General features: G+C 39.4%; 1 protein-coding gene across 2 annotated transcripts in view; it reads right to left on the bottom strand.

Annotated features, from left to right (window-relative positions):
- Rlf (RLF zinc finger) overlaps nucleotides 1-15,710 on the bottom strand; it is a 62,288-nt gene that overhangs the window by 22,550 nt on the left and 24,028 nt on the right. The window contains exons 2-5 of one of the 2 annotated variants that reach the window (XM_050161293.1): nucleotides 13,637-13,791; nucleotides 11,927-12,008; nucleotides 8,591-8,723; nucleotides 2,561-2,763 (exon numbers count right to left, since the gene is read on the bottom strand). In XM_050161293.1, the coding sequence (XP_050017250.1) occupies nucleotides 2,561-2,763; nucleotides 8,591-8,723; nucleotides 11,927-12,008; nucleotides 13,637-13,791 (573 nt within the window). Of the gene's footprint in view, nucleotides 1-2,560; nucleotides 2,764-3,374; nucleotides 3,464-8,590; nucleotides 8,726-11,926; nucleotides 12,009-13,636; nucleotides 13,792-15,710 lie in introns of those variants that run through there. The other variant, XM_050161294.1, reaches the window with a different exon arrangement.

Here is a 15,710-nt window from a genome sequence, read left to right as displayed (position 1 = left end):
GGCATGGGGGGGACACAACTCAAAAAGCACCACTGATTCATTCAGTGATGTGACTGGCTGGGACTCCAATGTCATATTAGACTGTCATAGTCAGGGCTGGGAGTGGTAGCCCGTGTCTTTAATCCTAGTACTGGGAGGCAGAGGCAGGTGGATCTTTGTTGAATTCCAAGTTGGCAGGGGCTACATAGAGAGATCCTGTTTCAAAAAGGGAAATGGAAAAGTCATAGCTGGATGGGGTAGCAGGAGAATCACAAGTTCAAGGCGCGGGAGAGGTGGTACTAGGGAATACAGCTAGTTCAATTGGCAGAGTGTTTGCCTAGCATATACAAAGCCCTGTGTCTGACCTCCATCAGTACTGAGTAAAACTGGGTTTGGTAGAACACACCTGTGACCCTAGCACTGAAGCTGGAGGCAGGAGGACCAAGAGTTCAAGGCCAACCCAGGCTATATGAAACTCAGTCAGGGAGACTAGGGGTGAAGAGACTGAGAAAGAATGAACACGAATGTCCTAAGAGGAGAAAAATATTCCAGAGTGAATTCCCACTGAAAATATAAGGTGATGGGGCTTAGGGTGTAGTTTGGTTTAGTACCGAGTACCACAAAACCAGCCATAGTGGTACATACCTGTTATCCTATCGCTAGGGTGAGGCTGAGTAAGCCAGGCAAGAAATTAGATTGTCACTGTAAGAGGAAGTGGGCACAAAAGATTTCTAGTAGAATAGAGAAGAACTATCGGATTATCCACCAGGACGGCGAAGAGTGAATGAGCTCTGGGACACAAGAAGTTAGTCCGAAGTATTCTATCTCTAATAATAAAAGAGGTATGTATTCATAGTCACAGAGATGAACAGACATTCAGAAGGCGCTTACAGAAAAAAAGTACCTCAGTTTCTACAGAACAGGAGAAGCTCCTCTCCAACAGGTTTCAGAGAGAGAGAGATTTCCTAAGACAGTGAGGTAGTAAGCAGACTACGGTACATATAGTACAACTGATGGGAAGGGAAATTAGGAGAGGCAGGCTTTTCTCAACCTGGTTGACCCTGTGGGTGCTGGTAAATCTAACAGAGGAGGTAAAGACCAAAGGTAGTCAAAGAGACACAATTAAGGACAAGAACAACAGAGGACACGAGGAGTATACGCCACAAACAGCAACTGACTACCAAGAAGCAGAGTATGGAGAGGATTATATGATGGGGATGAGGCAGGGTGAAAACGCGAACAATACATTCTGGCTGGTGCTGGCAAAGTCTATAGAATAAAGAGAATGAAGCGAAGAGAACAGGAGAGAGGTAAAATTTTAAAATTTAGGAACTATTAGGGAATCTGATCTTTGAGATACCTACATTTATCAAGCAACTTTAGGGGCTGAAGAGATGGTTCAAAGGTTAAGAACAATGGCTGCTCTTCAAGAGGATTGGGGTTCAATTCTGAGCATCCATATGACAACCCACAACTGTCTGTAACTCTACTTCCAGGGGACCCAACACCTTTACAACAAGGCACATAAAATTAAAGAAAGAAAGAAAGAAAGAAAGAAAGAAAGAAAGAAAGAAAGAAAGAAAGAAAGAAGGAAGGAAGGAAGGAAGGAAGGAAGGAAGGAAAGAAAGAAAGAAAGAAAGAAAGAAAGAAAGAAAGAAAGAAAGAAAGAAAGAAAGAAAGAAAGAAACTAACTTACTAACTTTAGGGCAGGGCTGGCAGCTGGCTCAGCAGGGAAAGGCACCTGCCACACAATCCTATGATCTGAGCTCCCTGGAACCCAGGTGAAGGAAAGAACGCCAAAATTGGCACCCACATGAGTGTCATGGCATAAATGCTCACAAAAATACATCACACATGCACAATTATAAACAAAGAAAGATGCTTCAGTGTAGAAGTAAGAATTCATGGGTCAAATCTGAACTGGCAGCAGAGTAAAGGCAGACAATGGAGTAAAGCCTAAGCATTCCTATTTTTTTTCTGTGTGATTTATTAAAAATTTGGAGAGAACTAATTATAAATTATCTAAGGAAACTGATTCAGATTCATTAAAAATGATGCAACATAAAATAGCTTTTAAAGACTCAACCATGTATATTTACATTATGTTCCATGGTATCCTGTTTGACCAGTTAATTATTATTAAAGCACAATTCACAGAACTGAATTTAGAATTCTGCATTTGTCTGTCATAGAGGTAAACACACAAACTGCTAAATTGAAACTAAGTCCTACTCTCCTTGGATTATTTCTTGACCTATTATTTATTAATTGCCCAAATTCAGTAAGATTAGTACTGTAAGAAGAAAAGCTGTTTTCACATCTAAAGATTCCAGAATAGACCATCACTCAAACACCTGTAAACACCATTTGTACATTCTGAGTCCCCTTCTATAGAAAACCACCTACACCCATAACTAACTTCATATTTAATCTGAAGAACAGTTAAACATATAGCTAAAGCATGGTTTTTCACAGCCTAAAAGATGAATCCTGGCTTTCACTCTGACAAGAGGAAACAAATGATGCAATGTCTGTACTTAACCTTGCATCTGTAGACTGAAGAGTTACCTAATGTACTCACCTCCTGGATAGCCTCTTCGCTGGGAAGCATGGAACATAAGCATGTGACATAGGCTTGCTGAAAACATGACACCTGGGAAAGTTCTTTAGACTCTGCACACAGTTTTGATAAAGCAGTGGCTTGGGGGATGCAGTTAGATTTCAACAAATGTTTGATTCGCATTTGTAGAAAGGAAGGTCCTTCTTGTGCAATCAATTTGTTAACTAGAAGAAAGGAAAAATGCAATAGTATGACAATATACCACATGCCAGAGTGGTGATGACACCTCTCATCTTCGTTGCTTTTGTCTTTTTTCTTCTGAGACAGTCTGATGGAGCTCAGGCTGGCCTTAAGCTCACTACACAGCTGAAGATGACCTTTGACTCCTGATTCTCCTTCCTGCCTGCCTCCACCTCCAGTTTGCCTGTTACTAAACTGGGAGTTGCTATAAGTGAGTATTTATTCTAGTCTCTAGACTCCTCTAACAGAAGGAAGAGGAAAATAAAGCCAACCATTTCTATAATTAGCTTTATTCTAAACAAACTTATTAATTAAACTTTCAATATTTTTAAATTACTTAATCATCTCCCCCCCTCACTTACTAATAAGTCCAGTAAAGAAAAGTAAAATCAACCATAAGAGTAAATAAATTCAAGAAAATGCAATAACTGACCTATACAATATTAACAACTACCAATTGGACGAGTATGAGGTGCCAAGTTTTAAGCTAAATGTTCTCATATACCTCATTTATTCTTCACACCACCACCAAGGCAAGTAATGTCCACAGATTAAGGTTAGAAACATTAACATTCAGAGAAGTTAGGTAACTTGCCAAGGATTCCAAAGCCAGTGGTGCTGTTTCCTCTAAACCAGGCATTTCTCAAAGTGTGTTCCACCGACCAAAAGACCTGAGAGATAGTCCTAGAAAAAAAAAGGATTCCTTGGTCAAATCTTTGAACAGTCCTGCAATGACTAAACTGTTCATGTGTATTTAGTCCATTGTTTCCCAAGCTGATTTGACCAGAGAACCCTTTTGTGAATATTAGTCCTTGTAAAATACATATCCCTGGCTTAGTACACACTTTGGAAAATGCTGCTCGGAGCACTGAATTACAGCGCTCAGCCAAGACCTCAACTTCATGAAGCACTCAACAAGTCTGTGACATTACTTAGTGTCACCTAAAGAACAGAGGCTGAAATGCAACATTCAAGCAAGCTAAAAAACAGCTTTAGGTGATTAATCCAAGACACTGTTTCTCAGGCTTGAAAATGCTTTCTAAGACACCCAGGGAGCTTATTTAAATGTAGATTCTGATTTAATAGGTCTGAAGATGGCACTCTTTAGAAATATTTTGTTTTGATACAAGGTCTCACTGTATATCCCTGGCTAGCCTGGGCCCTGGGCTCAGAGATTCACTTACCTCTGTTAAGATTAAAAGCGAGTACCATCATTTCTTTAATTTTTTTCTAACTCCCCTCTGTTGAAGTCCCCCTGGTTTTTAAATTACTTTTTAAAGGTAATTTAAAAGGAAGGAAACTCACTATCTATATATGTATGAACAGTGTGTATATACACACACAGCTAAAATCATTGTACAAGCCAAGCATGGTGGTGCATGCGTATAATACTAGCAGGGGAGCCGAATAAAGGCCAACACTTCCAGGAAAGCCTTCATGCATACTGTAGGGCAAAGCTTTTTTTCTTCTTCTTTTCTTTTTCTTTTTTTGAGACAGGACTTCATTATGCAGCCTCAGGTGGCTCAGGAGCTTGCTATGTAGACCTAGCTGGTCTTGTACTCATAGAGATGCAGTTGCCTCAGTCTCAGATTTATATATTTACACACATACCATGAGTATCTGAAAGTTAGAGTTGTGAGCCACCATGTATTAAGCTAAGCTGGGAAGCAAACCTAAGTAAGTCCTCTTTGAGAGCAACAAGTGCGCTTAACCACTGAGCCATCTCTCCAGACTGCAAAATTCTTTTTTTTTTTTTTAAGCAAGAAACAAACAAAATTCTCTTATTTTGACATCAGTGCTCTAGTTTCCCTCCCAGAGAAACAATTCTTTTCAACTTTTTCTGTACCTTCCAGAAATGATCCCTTTCTTGATGAACTAAATTTATGATCTAGCTTTTTCTACCCTTAGAATTAATTGCCTTACTATTGTTATCAACTGAATAGAACCTCACATAATTCACCTTGAAGATCCCCTAACTGCTCCATTTACACGTTGTTTCTAATCTTTAGTAGTCATCAATAATGATACAATTCACAAAGATGTGCACAGGTCACTTCACCAGTGGGCGTATTAAAACAAACAAACGAAACCAAAACAAAAAAATAAATCAAAGCCCACAAAGTAGAATTACCAGGATGAAGGTTTTGTTCAACAGTTCTGGCCCATACGCCAAACGATTCTCCAGAATTTGTACCTATATTAAACTACTTCAGAATTCCAATTCTGGAAACTTTAGATTTAGCTGGCAGAACTTGGATTTTAGTATACGTTTTTGACTTTAAAGTCTGTAAAATTCAGCCCAAGTCAAAAGTCATGGAGGAAAAACATCACATTTACCCCTTAGCCTTTTCTATTTTAGAGTCATAGTCATTAAAATCCACAAAATAATTCATAACCATAGCTTCCACATCATTAGTTCTTTATCATTTTCAGTAATATTATGTCAATTATTCAAAGAACAAAACAACTACATAATGTTCTTCTGTGCTCCTCCTTTCCTCAGGGAACCACTGAGTTACTTGTCCCGACCTTGTGGTTCTTCAAAACCCTTTTCATTACTGCCCTGTCTCCTCCCGTTCTGACCTAATATCAGACCCTGCGCCATCTGCCTTCCCAGGCTATGAACAGCTTATGAATCTTAGAAGGCAACACACTTGAAAACAGGAATGTTACCTGAAGCCCATAGCACCGCTAATTTTGCACGCTGCTTTCTACTTCTTAGTACACTAAGATTTCCCTGTAAATGTAGAATAAGGGGCTGTAATGTAGGGGCGGGGTTAGAGTGTAGATTTCAAAATCAACATCTGAGAATTCAGCCTGACTCTGACACAAATTCACTGACCACTCTGAAGTCCAAACTTTTCATCTCCAAAATGTTGGTAAAAATTCATTTGCCTCAAGGGGATCACAGACTCATATGAAACAAGTGTAGCACAAATAAAGAAACAGCACAAAATCAAGCATAGAATAAACATGACAACATCTGTGCTCTTCTGCTACCAAATACAATGTGATCCATACAATGCTGGGTTAACTTCTGTATTCTCCACAGAACCAAGCACCATGAACACAGCAATTAACCTTTATTCACGTACCTTTAAAATCACTTTTTAAAGATACTTTTAAAGATGTTTGAACCTACCTCAATAATTTTAACTACATGGTCTTGGACATGTGTGAGCTCTCAACTGCCTATAGATGAGATATCAACACAGAACAGGCCCTCTAAGTATCACTGTTGTTATTTCTAGGAGAAAAAAAATCGATCTACTCAATTCATTACAATGGTTAAGCAATTACGGTAACTTGTGTGTGTGTGGTGATGGTGGTGGTGGGGGAGGCTAGGTCCACTGCTTCAAGTTTGCTAGGTAAGCAGCTCTATCCCTGTGCTGTATCTCCAGGTCCTCCTTTCAAATTTAACACAGCTCAGTCTTAGCACTAGATGCTTTTTCAGAAGTCCCAAGTTCAGTTCCCATGGAAGCTCACAACTGCCTATAACTCTAGTGCCCTCACACAGATATATATGCAGACAAAACAATATATAGAATTTTTTTTAATCATAAAAAATATCATTTAAAGGTTGGGGAGATGCTCACTGGATAAAAGCACTTGCTCTGCAGGCATGAGGACTGGCGTTTGATAGCAGCACTCACATAAAAGGTGGGCATGTGTTAGTGACCCTACCACCGAGGTTTGGAGATGGGCAGATCTCCAGAGCTCTGCTGGCCAGCCAGCACCACTGTTCTTCCAGTTTAATACCAAACCCTGCCTGTCTCAAGGCAAAGGTTTATCCACCTGCCTCCCTGCCTTTTAATGCTGCAATTAGTATGCTCCACCATGGCTAGCTTCTTTTCCTTTCTTAAAAAGTTACCATATTTCTTAGGAAATTTACTTGTCAATACATGTATTTGCTGAAAGGAAATCCAGGGGCTGGAAAGGCAGCTTAACAGTAAAGCATTTATCTTTTATGTCCAAGACATTAGGTTTATGCCTGGTGATGACAAATGAGGACTGTGTGAATCCTGTGTTTCAATACTTAACAAAAACTCTACACATGCTGTGGCACACATATACACAAATAAATAAGTAAAAAAAAAATCAGAAAAATAAAAGTGTGATTGGGAATGTAGCTTAGTAAGTAGGTAAAGCACTTGCCAATTATGGGCAAGGCCTGGGTTTACTCCCTAGCCACAGGTGCCAAGGAGGAAAATGAAAGTTATTGACAGTGTGATACTTTACCATCTGAAAACAATGACATTTAAGGTTTAATTTAAAAGCAGTTCTTAAGGCTGGAGAGGTGCTCAGTGGCTAGCACACAAGGATGCTCTTCCGGAGGACCAAAGTCGATTCCCAGAATTCACTTCAGATGGTTCACAACTAGAACTCTAGTTCCAGGTGAATCCAATGACTCGGGTCTCCTTGAGCACTGTACTTACATGCACACACCCACACAGACATATCCATCTATATGTAAATTTTTCAAAAGAAAAAACTCCCCCTGAAACTTTAAAAAACAAAAGGAGCTCTTAGCTAGGCAATGTTCTACAGGCTTGTAATTTGAACACTTGGGAGGCTGATCAAAAACCCAAGGCCGCTGGACAGTGGTGGTGCATGCCTTTAATCCCAGCACTTGGGAACCATAGGCAGGTGGATCTCTGAGTTTGAGGCTAGCCTGGTCTACAGAGTGAGTTTCAGGAAAGTCAGAGCTACAGAGAATCCTTGTCTTGAAAAACAAAAAGCCAAAAAAAAAAAGTAAGTTTATTGTAAAACAAAATGCTGTACTGTGCCAGTCAGCCTCAATCTCAAGCCCTTCAAAATTCCTCCCAGTCTTGACTGCAGCAGGCCACTGTGAATGATGACAGCGCGAGAACACTTAACATTCTAGAATATATACCACCATTAAGTAGTGTATGACCTCTAACAGCTTATTCACACTAAACGTGTTTTGCTAGTCTCCATTTGTCTGCGTTTACAAAGGGAGATTATTTTTTCCAAAGAAGTCATCAAAGGACACGGCCAATAGAAAATCTGAACACCTTAGGGCTGGCAAGATGGCCTGGCGAACTGAGGCAAGACCCCCAGAGTGAAAAGGTGGAAGGAGGAACCTAGTCCAGAGAGCTGTCCTCTGAACTCCACACACATGCTACAGCCCATGTACCCACCCAACTCTATTTCAGAGAGCGGGAAAAACCCTCATGTACGTTTCTTACTATATAAAAAGGCCTAAACAATACAAACACACTAGTCACACCTAATGCAATGTTAGCTAACTGGGATATTCTGAAATGTTGTTACCCTGGAAATCCACTTCCCTTCAGAAACTGTGCATGAGCATCATTACACAACGTGACAGACTGAACTAGGAAACAAGTGCAAAGGCATACTCACAACACTACAAGTCTAAGGATTCTTATGGAAAAAGTTAAGGATCCAACAGGAAGCATTATTTTGTTAGAGGCAGGTTCTCATGGTGACAGGCTGGTCTCCACAGTGCCATCTAACAGAGAATCTCCATCTCGAGAGGGGACTGCAGTGTGGGCCACCACACAACACACACAACTATTAGTAACTATTTTTTACTACTCAAAAGGAAACAAAACAAAACACCCCAAGCACAAAATTTAAATCCGCCAGGCAGTGCAGTTCTTGGGAGGCAGAGGCGGGTGGATCTCTGTGAGTTCAAGGACAGCCTGAGTTAGTTCCAGAACAGGCTCCAACGCTACACAGAACCAAACAAGCAAACAAAACAAATCTATAACCAATTTCAGTTCTCTTAGAACCTAATATGGTTAATAAAGTTTTAAGACTTACCCTCCTCTGTTTCTACTGGCTGTTGAGAGAGAATTTTAAGAAGAACAGGGTTTTTCCATACTCCTTCTTTTGTAACATGAACCAGTATTTGTAGATTATTATTCCCAAATTCCAACAATGCATCATGTGACTCCTAAAATAAAAGCAACATATTTAAAAGAGAAGCCAATAAAAAAGCTTTGCCTTCCCAATCTAGTTAAGTATCAAAAAACTGAAAAGGGTTTAAGAGAAAGAGATGAAGGGAGGGTTTGTGGAAGTTTGTACTTTTCTACTGGGATATTTTGAACCAAAATACATTTAAAATGTTTTTGTGAAGTTCCCTCATGCAAAATTCTTATTATAAACAATGTATGTCTGAATTGAATATCTGAAATGTCCTAGTAATTAAGATGGTCAGACATAATAACCTTGGCAGTAGCAGACTTAATTTTTTTAAGACCACTGACACAGCATTCATTTAAATGCCTGCTCAGTATTCATACAGACAAGCTTACTCTTGCAAACAAAAATTATTACTGTATGGCAATAACTGGTGAATGTCGGGGGTTGGGGGAGTGATAGTGCATGTTACATAAACATCCTACTGCTGTACTTCAGCCCCAGCCCTGATTTCCAACTATTTGAATTTCTGTTAATCTATTATTGAAAAAAAGAGTAGCTTTATACAAAATGTTATAAAGTCTTGGTTATTAGTGGATTTCAAAAAAATTAATTGTTACTATGTATGTTAGCAGATACCTTTAATCTCAAATTTGAGAGGCAGAGACAGGAACATTTGGAGTTCTAGGCCAGCCAGAGACACATGGTGAAATCCAGTCTCAAAAAGAGAGAGAGAGACAGAGAGAGGGTCCACGTTGGTAAGTGATACAGATTCCAAAACCAGTAAAAGGCAGGAAGATCAAGAGTTCAAGGTCAACCTGGCTACACAAAACCTCAGAAAAAAAGTGTGTGTGTTTGTAATAATGGTTCACTAATACCAATATTCATTCTGTAATTGTTTAATAGCATTTTAGCATTTTTAAGCACAGCAAATTTTCCTTTAACGGCTTGACAGATCTTCAGCCTTTTTTCTCCTGAAAACAGGAAGATATTTATTTACTCTGCAGTGAAGACAAGGAATCTAGGTGACAATTTCACAATTTCCTGTCAGGTCACCGGACCTATACTGTCTTCCACAACACACTGGCAGAAAACATTTCACCACTGGAATAAACAGCAACTGAAATGTCCATTATCTGAATACCTACCTTCTCCTTTGTGCCATCTCTCTAAAGCTGATAGGCTGTCACTGACACCCAGGACTTGTAGGCTTAAATTTAAATGATCCTCAGCCTCCAAAGGAACTCCAAGGTCAGGGGTTGGCACACTGACTAATTTACTTTTTCATCTGTTTAACTCAGAATATACTTCATTGAGAGCAACTTTTGTTGCCAGTAGGTATTTGATTAATTACATTAAAGGTAATTTAAAACTGTAAACTTATGTTTCTTCTAATTTAAACATGTTTTATTTATTCGGGGAATAATTGTGCAAAAGAGTTCTCATGCAGGACAAAAGACAGCATAACATTCTAAAGCTTGAACTCAGCAGGCAGGCCTGGCAGAAAGAAAGCACTCTCACCCACTGAGCTAGCCTGCCAGCAGTTTTAAAGTACAAATGTCACACTTTGAATCTATAAATCTAAAATGTCATAATTAATTAAGTTTTATACCATTAAAACAAGTGGAAGATATTTAGTCAAATAGTGCGTGATCATATGCAGAGAAGCATCCCGTGTGGTTAACCACATAGAATAAGCATCATGCTCATAATAAAAACTAACCCAAGAACAAGCTGCATGGCTATCACAGAAGCATTGTGCATTGTATGTTCAAGGTTAGCCTAGGCTAAAAAGGGAGTACATCCTAGATGACATGCACAGATACTATCTCAAAAAACAACACCACAAAAAACCAAAATTCCTTTTCAGACTGGAAATATAACTCAGTGTACAAGTGCTCACATAACATGAGCAAGATCACATAATCTCCAGCAAGAATATGTGTCTCCGCTGGGCACAGTGCTGCATGCCTGTAATTCCAGCACTCAGGAGGCTGGAGTAGGACTGTCACAAGGTTGTGGCCTGTTAGGGCTAAAGATTGAGTTCAAGGACAGTCCAGGCTTGGATTTCAGCTAAACCAGGGCCACAGTGTGATCATTTCACACACAAACAAACAAACCCCAAACAAAAGCAGAAATCAACATGCCAGACAGGAAAGATGACTCTAAAGGCCGTTTGTATATATGAGAAGTTAGGACCACATTACAGGGTTTAAAATAGGCCAGGAATATGACAAAGAATTGTATTCTCTCCAAGGAGAAAAATACTATAATCATTTCATTTCTTAGTATGCACCCCAGAGGAAATAAGATTCCTATACTCTGAAGTGCGTTTTAAATATGTGAATCTTTATCTGCACACATATGAAACAGGTCCAAGTTACTTTGAAATGTGTGCCCTAGATAATAATAAAGTTAATAAAGGTTCTGAGTATGAAGATGGGTGTTACTCTGGGCAAGCTAAGTTTCCTATATGCGCCTCCTTGTTTGTAAATAGGGACTCAATCGTCACATTATAAAGTTTACTTGATTAAGGAACATAAAAGATATAAAATAAAGTACAAAGCAGTGACCCTTAATTAGTGACAATAATTAAATGACATAATTATTTGATGTTTCTCTGTCTGTCTGTCTCTGTGTGTGTGTGTGTGCACGTGTGTGTGTGTGTGTATAGGCAGGTGTGTGCACACAGAGGTCAATGTTGTTCCTGAGGCATTTCACCAATTTCTTTTGTTCAAGAGGCCTGTTGCTTTGCCAAACAGGCTAGGCAGACACACGCTCTCTAAGGGCTCTTCGTTTCTGTCTCCCATCTTGCCGTTGGGAATTTAGGGCCTAGGTTCCGGGGATCCAAACTCAGGTCCTCAAGCTTGCAAGGCAGGCATTTTACTGGTTAAAGCATCTCTCCAGTCCTCAGCTTCTACCCTAATGGATCATTTGACACCTGCTGCTGGGCAAGACACTTGCCATTTTCTAATCCGTTCCCCCACAAGAGCCTGAGTGGTGCCCTGTGAGTATAATGCGTGCATAGAATGTATAGCACAAGTTTCACTGATTTAGAGATATATAGACTGGCAAGACAGAAGGGTGTTACGAACAATCTGAATATTTTACTTTTTGATTATAAATATACGAATATGCAATTAGCTTGTTTTGCTCTATGTTTCAAAGTTTACTTTGTTAAGAGTAAATGTCTTGGGGAAGTAAGCAGAGAATTTTTCTTAATTAAAGTTGACTCACCTGTAGAGACTGAAGGAATGGTACCCAGACTTCACAGGGCAGTTCACTTTCAGGCACTGAAAGCAGCAATTCAAAACAACTCCTACAATACAAATAACTATGTAAGTACATAAGGAGGTTACAGCAAAAATTTAGTACAACATGAAAGCAATATAAAAGACTTTTATACTTGCTCAAACTATTTTAAATACTTATCCTCTTTAAATTTTTCTTTGAAATTGTTCTGGCTTTTCAAGTATTAAAAACAGAAAAGAAAAAATATAATGCTTTATGTTTACTTTATTATTATTTTAATAAAGTTTAAAAATATACGAACCTTCCAAAAAAGTCAGCTTGGTATGGGAAGGTTACCTATACCAAGAGACCAAAAAACCTAGGATCTGGGGATACTGTGAATGTAGCTGACAGAGTGATAAAGAGAAGTCGCCTGTCACCCACATCAGTTCCCTATCACTTGCAAAGGAAGCAGAACGATCAGCAAAGTGATTTCACTTCTAAAAAGGAAGCAAAAGAGTTTCTTCTCTCTACCCTAACCACTCCCCAGGCACAGAAAAGAAGGAACAGGAAAAGATTTTTTTTAAAGATTCAGAAAAACATTAAAGAACAACTCAAAATATCAATCCAGCATATTTTCCTAAACCTTACAGCATGATCACTCTGCCTGGTATCAAGTGGTAGGAAGTGAGTGGGACCTGGTAGGGAGAACAATCGGATTAAAAGCAGAATGCTAATCTTCCACAAAAGTATGATGTCCAAGATTATTCTGTAGTGAACAGAATAGAAACAGGTAGGGCTAGTACAGAAGTAACAGACTACCCCTCCTAGCACGGATCTCAGTCAACAATGCAGGGTCCAAATGAGGCAGCACCAGCCTACACCTCAAGAGCTGTTGATGAAACAAGTGTGTTAATGGTATAATTCCGTCTGTTATTGGGCAACCTAAATATTAAAACAGCTAAATATCTATGAACTTTACTGATACTTTGTGTTGGTAAAATTATCTTTGGTTCAAATGATGTAACGGAGATTTCACATTATCTTCTTCTCCAAAGTATATGGTGTTTCTCAAAAACACGTTTCCAGATCCTCAATCTATGATAATTAATTCTATGATAATTGCCAACTTGATTAGACTGAGATTCCTAGAAAATGGGCAGAGCACACCTGTAAGTGTATTTGGGAGAGTGTTTCCATAAATGATGAGCTAAAGGAGAGACTTCCATTAGGTGAGCAGTACTCGTACTGTCTGCAGATTGAGGATCAGGTGGCTTAAAGGAGGATAGTGGAGTCAGCCCAGCCTGTGGGCATTCTCTGCTTCTTGCTTCAGGGTGAGACAGCTTTACTTAGCCAAGCCTCCTTCTCATGATGGACTAAAACTTCCAAAACTGAGCCAAAACAATCCTTTTCAAGTTGGTTTTTTCTGGCATTTGGTCACTATTTAACATACAATCTAACTAAGAGAAAGAGAAGGGAAATGAATCGGACTTATGGTACAAGCCTGAGTAAGAAAAGTGACCCTAAAGATAGCTATAGATTTTATTTAGCTGGAGCTTCACTTAGACTTTATCTCCTGAGAATTTAGGGGTGAAAGCTCAGAGCAAAGGGAACTGGTGTTTTTTCATAATAAACAGTGTCGCTGTAAAAAGAAGTCAGGCAAACAGCACAACCAACAATACTCAATTCTTAAGTAATTTAAGTGCTTAAACTTACAGGACTAATCTGCCCAGCACTAAGAGGACATCTTCACATTCAGTAGTTAAAAATGGACGTGCGCTGGCAAAGCTTTGGATAGCAAGGCGGTATACCTCCAGAAGATACGCAATGTGTTCTGACGCATTCTTGTTGCTTGCATATTGCAGTAGGGTCTAAAAAATAATAATAATCATTTTACAAATAAAAATTAAACAAATTGGTTTTTTGTTCTCAAAAGTACTATTTGTTCCTTCTTTCCTAGCACACACTTACACACTGTCTTTTTAGGCCCTGGTTTGTTTAGAGGATTCTATATTCACCAAATAATGAATCATCCCTCTGGAGTTAGCAGAATACAGAACGGTTCTTCTGACAGGACAAAATCTGAAGAGAAGAGCCATAATATGCCTGTGCTGGGAATCCCCATTCATGTAGAATTATAAGTAGCAAGTTTGGTTAATACAACATTAAATTGAAGAGTGAAAAGGAGAGGAGGGTTGTTATATACACACACCCTATTCCCAGTAACAGAGTTTCTCCTTCCCCTTTGTAGACATTTATTATTCAAATATACGCCCAAATACATCCACAATGGAGAGACATGTGGCAAATTGTCCTGAGTTGAACTTTTAGAGGGAATTTCCTATTTACCATCTTATCCCTAGGCATAAATATAAATATACTATATATAATTAAAATCAGAGACATCAGCAGAAGGGACAACTCAAGTCTGTCAACCAAAATAGAGAAGAGCCCAAATTATGACCATTAACAATGGGTCCCTCCTTTCGCTTGCACCCTGTAAGCAAAGCCCCAGGAAATAACCTGGGACACTAGAGCATCTCTAATTCCTATGACCCACTCTCACTCTTGACAACCAAATCCTGAGCTATACTAGCTTGCTTTTAAACAAAGTATTCTTTCTTACTCTTGTAATCTAAGTGAGCCTTTACTTTTATTCCTTGAAAAAAGGCACCAAGAACCTTGTGTGTGAAGCTGGGAAGTGGTGGTGAATGCCTTTAATTCCAGCATTTAGGGAGGCACAGGCAGGGATATCTTTGTGAGCTGGAGGTCAGCTGGGTCTACAAAGAGAGTTCCAGGACAGTCAGATCTGTTACACTGAGAAACCCTGTCTCAAAAAACCAAAACCAAATAAACCTGGTATGATTTTATGTATCGTGCCCACACTGGCAGGATTATCATTTTCCCTCTAGAGAACACATTCTAACTGGTCGGTCGAGTTCCTAATAAAATTAGGCTTCTAGTTAGGGCTACTCCTAACAGTACAGAAAGCAGCGTGATGATGAGTGAATTCTATGTGACCTCAAGTTTTTACAGACTTCTAAGTTACCTTTTGGAATTTCCTGTCTAAAGAACTACAAATAGGGCTATTAAGATGACACTGGCTACCAACCTGATGACCTGAGTTCAACCCCTGGGCCCTATATGGTGAAAGGAGTATACCAGCTCCTGCAAGATGCCCTGTCTCCACACGTGTCAGGCACATATAAATGCACCCCCCAAACACACACACACACAATACAGCAACAGTGCAGGATTCCAAACTTTCTACACTTGAGTGTTCATATTAAGATCTCTTTCTGAGCTGAGTAGTGGTGCGCACGCTTTTAATCCCAGCACTCAGAAGGCAGAGACAGGCACTTCTCTGTGAGTTCGAGGCCAGTCTGGTCTACATAATTGAGTTTAAGGACAGAAACCCTGTCTTGAAAACCAAAAGGATCCCTTTCTGAGCTAGGTGGGCTGCACACCTGTAATGCCAGGGCTGCAATGCCAAGTGTTTTGGCCTGAGGGTCAGGAGTTAAAGGTAATCTTTGACTTCACAGTCTGAGTGAGGGCGGCCTAGGTTACATGACAGCCTACATCAAAACAACAAGAATAACAAAAGATCTTTACCATAAATTCTGATTGAAAAAACAAAACAAAGAAAGCTCTAATGATATGATAAACCACCGTACTGCATATGGTAAAATGCTCTCAACACACTGAATGTACTTGAATACCTACTAAGCTACAACTAAATGGCCTTCTGTATTTTAAGAAAATAAAATATCATTTAATCAAATCACCCCCC

Source organism: Alexandromys fortis, unplaced genomic scaffold, assembly GCF_014885135.2.
Source record: "Alexandromys fortis isolate MF-2015 unplaced genomic scaffold, M_Fortis_MF-2015_v1.1 scaffold_122, whole genome shotgun sequence".
NCBI lineage: Eukaryota > Metazoa > Chordata > Mammalia > Rodentia > Cricetidae > Alexandromys > Alexandromys fortis.
The sequence above is the reverse complement of the archived record's forward strand: the minus strand, read 5'-3'. Positions and strand labels throughout refer to the sequence as shown.